This window comes from Acomys minous (genome assembly GCF_964271855.1).
Source record: "Acomys minous genome assembly, chromosome: 12".
In the NCBI taxonomy this organism is placed as follows: domain Eukaryota; kingdom Metazoa; phylum Chordata; class Mammalia; order Rodentia; family Muridae; genus Acomys; species Acomys minous.
Window position 1 is genome coordinate 17736373 of NC_140493.1, and position 10703 is coordinate 17747075.

Genomic DNA, 10703 nt, shown 5'->3' on the forward strand with positions numbered 1-10703 from the left:
TGTGGAGAATGTTGGCGTCTGGGACTGAATGTGCTTGGAAGGGAGGAGAGGACACGGGGCAGAACATAAGAGCCTAAGCTGGGTACAAGAGGGAAGGGCTCAGGAGTGACCTGGGGTGCAGTCCTCAGTGGCTTCAGGCAGGTCAAGGTTGTCATTTGTGTACCCTATCTGCTCATGTCAGACGGGCATCATGAACTGTCGTGTTGGGACATGGTTAGTAAACATGGCTGTTTTAACCCATACCAGCAGCCCATCCTCTTCTGTGTTGAGATGTGGAAGAGGGGCCTGCTTCCTCCTTAGACAGGACTAAGTTTCTGGGTGTGTGGCTAGCCTCCAGCGTTCAGCGTCCCTTCAGCCAGGACAGCTGACCCTCAGGCCAGGGTCAGCAACTATAACCACAGTCCCTGGTTGGGCTGTCTTTGTAGGCAGGATCCGAGTGGCTTTGGGGCCCCACAGCAGGGTCTGCTCCTGCTACGTTTGTGACTTGGACTCCTTGTCCCCAGGTGACCTCCTTTAGCACCCCGCCCACCCCGGAGCGAAACAACCGGCCTGCCTTCTTCTCCCCGTCCCTCAAGAGGAAGGTGCCTCGGAACCGCATTGCAGAGATGAAGAAGTCGCACTCGGCTAATGACAGCGAGGAGTTCTTCCGAGAGGATGACGGTGGAGGTAACTGGCTGCAGCCATGGTGCTCCTGTAGGCTAACAGCCCCCTGCTCTGGCTTGCATTCACTCATCCGTGCGGCCACTTGTCCACGTGTCCACTTGTCCTTGCATTCACTCATCCATCCAGTCAGGTGTCCTTACATCGATTAATCCATGCAGTCTCTCTCCCCCTTGGCTTTCACTCAGTCACCCATTAGAGAGACACGGCACGGGGGGAGTGCTGACCTCAGGGCTGGGGTGAAACTGTGTGTACATAGGGCAGGAACTGCCTCCGAGAGCCCTGTTTTCAGACTCTCTACCCACCTTGTGTTCAGAGGCTTCCTCTTCTGCCTCCTGGACCAGCTTTCCTTAGTCTAGAACCTTCCGACCTGGGTAAACCTCAAGGTTTCTCTGTTGCTTCTGTCTCCTGGTCTCCTGTGAGTCACCCCGACTCACAGATCCTTCCTTGTGGCCCCGCCAATGACCTTCTTGTGTCTGCCCAGAGGTCCATGGAACCCATGGTTCGACCCAATCTGCTCTGTGCACGCAACTCTCTTCTCAGGGTTGGCATCACTGCCAGTAGGACAGGACTTTTCAGTCTTGGACAAGGGAAGCTGGGGGTCAGTGGGCAAACTGGCCACTCCATCAGTCCTGTGGAAAGTGGGGGTCAGGGAACAGGGGTGACCTTCAGATCCGAGTTGGGAGTTTCTGGGGGGAAATATCCACCATCACTCACCATCTTCAGCAGGAGGTGGTACCGTGTCAGTTCTCTCTCTCTCTCTCTCTCTCTCTCTCTCTCTCTCTCTCTCTCTCTCTCTCTCTCTCTCTCCCTCTCTCTCTCTCTCTCTCTCTCTCTCTCTCTCTCTGTGTGTGTGTGTGTGTGTGTGTGTGTAGAAGGGCAGGCTTCACTGGGGCGAACCCTGAGTGGTTTCTAGGTCAGGGCCGGGCAGAGGTGGGCCCTGGCAGACAGGAGAGTGTGACGGCCTGCAAGCAGGGCTCTGGGGTGTGTGGAAATTGGTGAACATTTGTCAGCGTGCTATCCGTCTGGAGGAGCTGATGTCCTGTTGCTCCTGCCCCCATGCTCCCTGTCCCACACTGGGATTCTGACCTGACCTTCTCCTCTCCAGCTGACCTGCACAATGCCACCAATCTGCGGTCTCGATCCCTGTCTGGCACAGGACGGTCCCTGGTCGGGTCCTGGCTGAAGCTGAACCGAGCTGATGGAAACTTCCTTCTCTATGCACACTTGACCTACGTCACCTTGCCACTGCATCGGATCTTAACAGGTATGTGGAGGCAGAGCCCTTGCAGAGCCTCCCTGCCTGGCCTTCAGTGGGATGTACTTTCCATAGCTAGTGGCTTCCTGCCACATATCCCTGTTGTCCTCACTGGGCCCCTCTTTGACTGGCCGCAGTTGGGTGTTGCTTCTAGAGCCTCTCTCTATGGGGGTCTCGTTCCTCTTGACCTTTGTATCTGCACTTGTCTGTTGCTTGCATGGGAGGGCAGGGTGGTGATGACATCTGCAGCCTCTGAGGCCTGATCAAAAATGGCGGGTGTGGGGAGCAGCTGCGGCTCCCTCCTAAGAATGTCCTCACCCTGCCTGCACCCTCCTGTCCCCCTAGACATCCTGGAAGTACGGCAGAAACCCATCTTGATGACCTAGTGTGTATGGAGCCTGCACGGAGCCCCAGCCCTGCCTGGCCCTGGGAATGCTGCCAAGTGCCTACCTGTCACCGCCACCGGGGTCTTCTGTGACAAGCCAGCGCTGGAGCCACAGCCAGGCAGGGCCACTCGACTCCCGGGGCCAGGGCCGACTCCATGAACACCAGCCCAAACTGAAGTGCCTCGTCTTCCGCCCTCGCTGGCTCTGCTCCTACCCTGTGCCCGCGCTTGGCCCCCTCAGCCCATCTCTGGAGAGCCTTCTACTTCCAAAGAGGGCTAGAGACACCAAGAGGTCATAGAGAACGTGAAGGGCTGCCAGCTTCCAGAATGTTCTTAGGCCTCCCGACCTCGGTTCCTGTTCCCTTGCTGGGGCTCTGTGCCAGGCCGCTGTCCACACATCCTACACAAAGCCAGTTGAAGATTTTGTAATGCAGTCCTGACGATCTTCAGCTCTCGATCCAGTCCCAACTTGTTCTCCCATTAGTTACTGCTTGTCGCAGTGGGTTCCAGCTGCGGGTCAGAGAACGTGAGCTGTTTGTCGTCTGGGAATACCTCGCTCCACACCCAGCTCCAGAATGGGTCTCAAATCTCCTGCTGGGCAGACAGGCCCCAATCCCCCAGAATGGGCTTTGCTTCCATCCAAAGAACACCGCCAACACACACACCCGACCCCGAGATGTGCACGTCAGTCTCCGTTGGAGGGGCACAGAATTTGGTTCTGAAGGAAGGTGGGAGGGTATTTTTGCTGAGGGATGTCTGATGGCGGACCGGGGTGGAATCCTCCCAGGAAGGTTGTAGGCCCTGGGGCCAGAGCTCAGATCAAGGGTGGTGCTGTCCCCTCGGCCCCTGTGCTTTGGTCAGCATGCTAGTCTTGTCTTCAGCCTGGCTTCTTAGGCAGAGAGGAACAGAGCAGGCTGCCCATGAGCCTGCATTGTCCTCGGTGGGTGCAAATTTTGGTTGTGTGGGTCACTGACCCAAGCCTCACCATGGCAGCGAGCTCTACTTGAGACGTCTACCTGAGTGGAATATACTGGAAGCTGGGCCTCCTGCTGCCACCGAGTTTAGTGCTCCGGGTTCTGGAGAACTGAGCTGTGTGTGTAGAGCTTGGCCCCTCTGGGCTGGAGAGCAGGCACAGGAGCATGGCTCTCCTGTCTGGCTCCATTCCTTGGTCTCTGGGAGTGGGGACTACTTTGGGGCTTTCTCTAGATTTTGTATGTTGTTATTAAAAAGCGAGCTATTGCATTTCATTCTGCCTCAGTTTGCCCACCTGTAAAATGGGGCTGATACCACCTACCTCACTGAAGTCTCCAGGTTCAAGTGCATGGTTGGGTCAGGGTTTGCTCACCTGTCACTTCTGCATAGCTCTGGTTGGGTCTTAGGAGTGGGTGTTAGATGGTGAGGAAGCTCGCTTTCCTGCCTGCTCTGAAATAACGCCTTCCAAAGGGACGAGTAGCACGTGCGCTTAGACACTGCTATTCTGCCAGAGCCCAGGTCCCTGTTCTAATCTAACCATCAAAGCGACTTGCATCCTGCCCCGGGCATGCCAGAGTACCTCAGGCCTGTGGGTGTGGCCCTGAAGTCTAGGGTAGCCATTTCTCCTGAAGTGTGAATGCTGTCCCCCAATTGTTTCTATGGAGGTCACAGAACCTGCCACTTCAGGATCTGGCCATTGTGGGGTCTGAACATTCTTGGGGATAAATACAGCCAAGTGTGTCTTCTGTGGGTGACTGAGGCAGTCTAGACCCATAGGCCAGGGTCTATGAGGTAGGTTGAGAGGCCTAAGAACATTCTGGGTTCCCTCCCCCAGAGCGCAGCCATGCTCTCTTGGCTGGGCTTGGGCAAGGCTGGCTCCTCTCAGCTGGGGTAACTGTGTATAAGCGCATCCCAAGCTGTAGGAAGATAGTCTGTACCTTGGAACTTGGCTCTCTGTGGCACAGAGCATACTGTGCCCGATTTCCAATTCTTGGGTACCATCATTTTCTTTGTTGAGGAGGAAAGCACTCAGAGCGGCTGAGTGAGCTCAAAATTGAACCATGAGGAACAGTGGCAGGAGGCAGGCTTGATCCGAGCCCCAGTCTACTGTTTGAACATGGCCAGATGTTTGGTCACATGTGCACAAGGGCACTTTGGAGTTCCAAACTTGTTCAGATGCCCTTGAGAACTGGGCTAGAATTCTGATGTTTACCGTTTCAAGTAGCTGATCTCAGAGGGCCAGACATGGTGGCACGTGTGTGCAGTCCCAGAACTGAAGCTGAGGTAGGACAAAGTTCCTGGCCAACCTCAGCTACTGTCTCAAAGTGACAAGTAACAGAAGCACCCAGAATCCTGGGGTTGACAGTTTGGCATCTGAGGTGTAACCTTTAATGAATCTGGGAACATGCCTGTCCTCATACAACACAGGGTGACAAACAGAAACTGTAATTCAAGTGCAGTTGTGTTTTGAGGAAACCTAGGTGTCTATAGGACACTAAGAAGTAAGTGTTGTTTGCTTTGTGTCCAGGATGTAGGAAGCATCCATGTTTCTTCAGGTAGTATCTTTATTGCCTCCTGGGTTCTTGCTGGAATTTTGGATGCTCACGCTGAGGCAGCCTAGGCTCATTTCCCCCCTAAAGATTATTATTATTTAAAACACAGGCAAAGAATAAAATAAGCAGTCGGGTGTGGTGGTGTACGCCTTTAATCCCAGCACTTTGGGGAGGGCAGAGGCAGGCAGATCACTATAAGTTCGAGGCCAGCCTGGTCTACAAAATGAGCCCAGGACAGCTAAGGCTACACAGAGAAACCCTGTCTCAAACAAAACAAAACAAAACAAAACAAAACAAAACAAAACAAAACGCCATGTGTGGTGGCGCATACCTTTCTTTAGTCCCAGTGCTTGGGAGGTGGAAGCAGGTGGATCTTTATGAGGCCAGCCTGGTCTACAGAGTAAGGCCCAGGATAGCCAGGGCTACATCAGACCCTGTCTCAAACAGACAAAAACAAACAAACAAAGAAAAAAAATCCTAAAAAGCATTTTCATTGAAAGACATCCCAGCCCTTGTGCAGTTGGTCTAGTCTAATGAACATATATATATATACACGCATACACTGTCATAAGTGGTTTTACGTTTTTGGCCCACACTCTGGATTTATTGAGTTTTGCTGATTTAGGTCCTGTCCATTTTTCAGATTGCCTGCCCTATCCCGCTTCAAAATCCGAGGATCTTGACATATCATACAGCTTTTCTCTGCTCAGACTCACTCACCTCTGCATAATTAAGCAAGCTTGTCCCTGTGGAGACAGCCACTCTGAAGAGTAAATGTAACACCTTAAGGGATGTGAATGTGCAGGTGTCATGGGGTCACATGCTTCATAGAAGTCATTGACCCTGGCATGGCAGGTACCGTGCCATCTGGCTGGGGGCTGAAGACCAAATGTGAAAAGTAACTAACCTTTTGGGGCATCAGCAATGGCTCTTTCAGGGAAGTAGTAGCCAGAGTGCTGCCCTGTCCCTCTAGGTGAGGAGTGGTGGTACCTGACAGGCCTTCACTGATTACACCCTGACATGAACTGAACTTCCAGGCCTTTCTCTGAGCCCCACTGTTGGATACCACACAAGGTGAAGTGACTTGACAGCTTGTGCTGGGGTGAGGATCTGAGTCCTGTAGCAGGTAGATCCTCACAAATGGAGGAAGCCACGGTGTGGTGACAGTTTGTGTTCACAGGTTTCTATTTCTAAGGTGATTTCAGACCATGAGCTGTCAATAGGTTTTGGTTTTTGTCTGTTCTTGAGACAGGGTCTTATGTAGCCCAGGCTGTCTTCAAACTTACTGTGTAACAGGTGATGATGTTGAACTGACTAGTGAGCCTGCCTCCACCTCCTTTTGCTGGGATTACAGGCTTACACCAGTGTCGGGTGCCCAGTTTTATGCTGTGCTGGGGGTGAAACCCAGGGCTTTGTGCCACTGGGTAAGCACTCTTATCCGCAGGGTTGCACCCGTCACCTGTGCCTCCTGAGTGCTGGGATTAAAGGTGTGCTCCGCCACACTCAGCCTGTCTTACCTTTTGACCTCAGCCCCTTACTTGCATTTAGATACAAATAGCAATCTTTCTTCTTCCAAAATTATTATATGAGAATTACACTTAACCAAAAAAATTTTTGTTTTTTGCCACTTTAAAACTTGTAATTTCTATAAAAACCATTTCAATGAAGACATGAATAGCACACACTGAATGTGTTAGTGTGTGAGTTGTGGTTTTCCCATAACACCCATATCCAAGAAAGCCACTCAGGGCAGGTTTTGTGGCAGCTGCTGACTTTGCTTTATGTTTTCATGTTTGAGACATTGCTTTTTGCAATTTTAGAGACATTTAGAATGAGTTTTCTTCGAAGTGCCCCCGATCCTTTTAATAATACTACTTCAGGTTAATTCAGACACTGTAGCCAAGCAGGGGAGTGAACTTGACTTGGCTGCAAGCTTTGCCACAAGATGCTATTCTGAAATGGTACCCATTGAGGCTGATAGAAGCCATCCTATTCCAGGGCTGTCCTGCTGGCTGCTGGCTTATGGAGACCCTATGAGGGGGATAGTGACATTCTGGCCAGAGGTGTGGGCATTTCCAAAGCTGATCACATGATGCCTTTTGGGCTTGGTTCTGTCCTCCCATGAAAATACACCCTGGCAGTGTTTTGGACTGAAACATCCCAAAGCTTTTCTAAGAGAACCCCCTAACTCACAGTAATTGGGAAGATTGCTGGAATAGAAATTGGGAACCTAAGTGGGAGTTAGGAAAGATCCTGGCAGGTATCTGACCTCCCTTGTCACACAGCACTTCTGTGATAGGGCTGCTGAGCAGGAAGAGGTGGGTGGGGGTGTCTGGCTGGCTCTTTGAGGGCCTGCAGTCATCACAGGTTGAAGACATCACAGCCACCTTTCATGTGTAGGGTTTCTAAAACATGCCAGATGACTTCCGTATGTCACAAGGAATAGGATCTGATATACTGTATACACTGGGGTCTGAGAGGACACAGTTAAGGAACCAGACACTGCCCTAAAACACCAGAGCGGGAGGGTTTTTTCTGAACCTTCAACTACAAGGTGGTGGGAAGGAGGCAGCAGCTTAGCAGGTAAGCCACGCCTCTCTGCTACCACGTAGATCCCTGGGTGGTTCTTTCAAGTGGCCTCAAGTCTCTGCCCTGGAAGCTGGCTGCAGTGCCGGCTTCCCAGCTTCTCAGCTGCTTTGGGAAGGCAGTTCTGCTCTCAGGTGTTTTATCCTGACAGCCTGGAAGAAAATGCTACCCGGAAAGGAAAACCTTCCAGAGCTATGTAGCGAGTAATGTAAAATAATGCAATCCCTGTAGCTCATTGTAAATACCCATGTCAACTGGAGACATCGGACTTTGTGCGGGGAAACTTGAGGAAGGGAAAGCCTGCTTCCAGGGATGGGCGACAAAAGAAAGGTTCCTGTTCGTGACAGTGCCACTCACTTGCCTCCCACAGCCTCATGTAAGCCAACGGGCGATCAAAACTATTTTCTCCTCTATGTGGACGGCTCTTTCATTTTGGAATCTGACTTTAATAAAGCAATTAGGTTGCTCAGTTTGAAATAACCATTGTTTCTGGTGAACTTTGATTTTATTTTGAACAATTTTACTCAAAAGACTTAAGCCAATTCCAGAATTTACTGAGTGATGCAATGGTCATGCTGGAAAGGGCCATGTGGGTCTGGGCCCTCAGCAAGCATGTCACTCCAGCTTGTCACAAAACCTAGGGCCTGGGCTTTACAAAGGGGAGGTAAACCCACTACATCCCTTCAGGTTCAGTGACAATGAAGTGAGGCAAGGTCACATACACATATAGTTCCTGGGAATGCTGGTGGCCCCTGCCATTTCCTCCTAGGATGTGCTGAAGGCATTTACTTCATGGCTGTACCTGGGAGTTACAGAGACGGAACTTGCCAGCCAGTGTTGGTTGACCAAGCACAGGCCTATGCCAGGTCACCTGTTCACATACAGTAGCTAGTAGTAGTAGTGACTGGACAAAACCCACTCTATCAAATGAAGGCTGGGGCCTTGACCCATGTGTGGTTCCAGCTTAGTGGGCTTAGTGTAGGGGCCCCAAAAGCGGTTAGCTTTACAAAGTTTGTAGGAGCCTATGGCACAGGGAGCTCCAGGGCCACACTGGGAGCCCACACCAGTCTCCCTAATGACTCAGGTACAATCTTGCTCTGTCCACTAACAAATTTCTCAGCACAGAAGCCTGGAAACACCTTATAACTAAGAAAATGCAATGTTCCTTAGGAAACTTCAGAATCCAAACACAACTCCAACACTATCACCTAAAGGACTAGAATTTAGTGTGAAGAACTTCCTTCTGTAGGAGAAAGCTACCCTCCCCAACTCTTGTCTGAGGTTGAGGACTGACTGCCCAGCACAGGCTCTGGCCCTCCACCGTAACCCTTCACAGGTAGGCAGCCCTGGGCCAGGCTTCATATGGTTCTTCTCAGAGTTGGCCACTCGGCCTCCCCTCGGTCAGCCCTGATGTTAGAGTCTGTTCTGCACATTACTTCTGTGTGCTGCTTTACCCATCAATCTGCCTAGAACATTACAGGAACAAGACAATGTCATGCTGGTTTTTAACTTTCCATTTATTCACATTTCATGGATTGTTACACTTCCTCAAAGGCTCATTCAAAAGCTAACACACACTGAGATTATACTGCCTGACAATTCAAGTATTTTAGCTTTAAAAAACAATTTCCTGCTCAAGGTAAAAGGCAGATTATTCCATGTGATTGCTAAGAAGTCTTACATCCCCTTTACACACCTGTGTTAAAGGACAGTCCTCAGTCTTGTGATTGCTTCTGAAGAGCACACGGTGGCCGTGTACAGAGCATGGGGCCAAAAGATGCCCCGAGGAACTCCCAACTTTACCTATGGGTAACAGAACAGGTCATTTCCTTAAAATCCCACTTCCAGAATGACACTTGGTTTGAGTGGGCACTCTGCAGCGTCGGGGCTGCTCCTCTTCCTCAGAAATAGTAACAACATAGTGAACAGACTGGCAAGAACAATTCCTTAACTTTCAAAAGGCTGTCAAGGAAACCGTGACAGCAAGGCAGAATTGCCCCTCTATGCCATAGTAGGTATTATTTTTGGCACGCAGCAGGTAAAAAATAGGATTTAGAACTGAAATGGTAAAACAGAAAATCAGCCTACCAACAGTCAGACCTGTCGCTGACACAGCCACAGCCTGCACAGTGTGTGGCTCTGATAAAGAGGCCAGCGCAGGATTGAGACTTTGCTTGCTGGGAATGTGCAAAAGTGTGAGATACAGTGTGGGAAGGCCCAGGTTTAGCATCTGTTTAGATGCACCCTGACCACAGAGAACACACACTTCCTTCAGGCAAGTATAAGACAGCTTTAGATTTTCCAACTGGAGATAAATACCTCAGTTCACATGAAACATACAACAGGCAAGCTTCTAACAGGTTAAAACATAAATGAAGGTTAAGCCATGGGTTGGAACCAGCTACTAACACAATGGAGAGAGAACAGGGAGCCCTCCAGGGGCCTCCCTGTGACTCGAAGACTTCAGTGACTCCCACACTGAGGTTAAATGCAGAGCACTGAGCTAGCTCCTAAAGCAAGACAAGACACACTGAGTTAGGCTCACACCACATCTCCCCTGTATTCTCGCTTCCAAAAGTGATAGTCTTAGCAGCAAACTTTGCTGGGAATGTTAGGAAAGAGAAAGCCACACCTACTAACGTACAATGAGAATTGTCTGGGGAGCTTAGAAGGCAATCCAGTCATGACCTTTTTTGCTTTGATTCATTTGGTAAATAGTCAAGGCATGGGCAGATACTCACAGAGCACTGCCACCATGAACAGACAAGTTCCTGAAAGTGCACATGAGTCTGACACTGGTCAGCCCCATGGGCATGTGGCTCCATGGTACTGTTCTGAAAGGCGTTCCCACATTTTATCTTTGGAAAGTTGGGCAAACCCAATGTGAACGGGGCAGGGCCAGTGATAGCAGAAGCAGCAACTTACTTGCTAGAAACCAATTCTCGATGCTAAAAGGCAAATAAATGCACAGCACCTCCTCAGGTCCATAGCCCATGAAACACAAGCACACATCTGCGGACACACCATTAACATGAACTGATAAACTCTCAAGACCAATAAACCAGTGCAGGGCTGAGGAAGCAGAGGCAGGTGGACTGGAGTTCAAGGGTAGCCGAGCTGGGCTGCATAGTAAGGGTGAGACCTCATGTGACAGTAAGTTAGCCAGGTTTCAGCTCTACTACTGGCATTAGTTTTAAGCAAGCAACTGTGCCACCCAGTTTTTGTGATCGTTTGCTCAAATCAGAACACGTGTTATTATCTGAGCACGTGTGTGTGCTCTCCAGGGCAC

At 50.4% G+C, this 10703-nt stretch overlaps 1 protein-coding gene across 1 annotated transcript in view; it reads left to right on the forward strand.

The window, feature by feature from the left end:
* Positions 1-3550, forward strand: part of KIAA0930 — a 41530-nt gene extending 37980 nt beyond the window's left edge. The window contains exons 8-10 of the mRNA XM_084749782.1: positions 504-666; positions 1769-1927; positions 2264-3550. Of these exons, the coding sequence (XP_084605908.1) occupies positions 504-666; positions 1769-1927; positions 2264-2304 (363 nt within the window). The 3' untranslated portion in view covers positions 2305-3550. The remainder of the gene's footprint in view (positions 1-503; positions 667-1768; positions 1928-2263) is intronic.
* The last annotated feature ends 7153 nt before the right edge of the window (positions 3551-10703 follow it).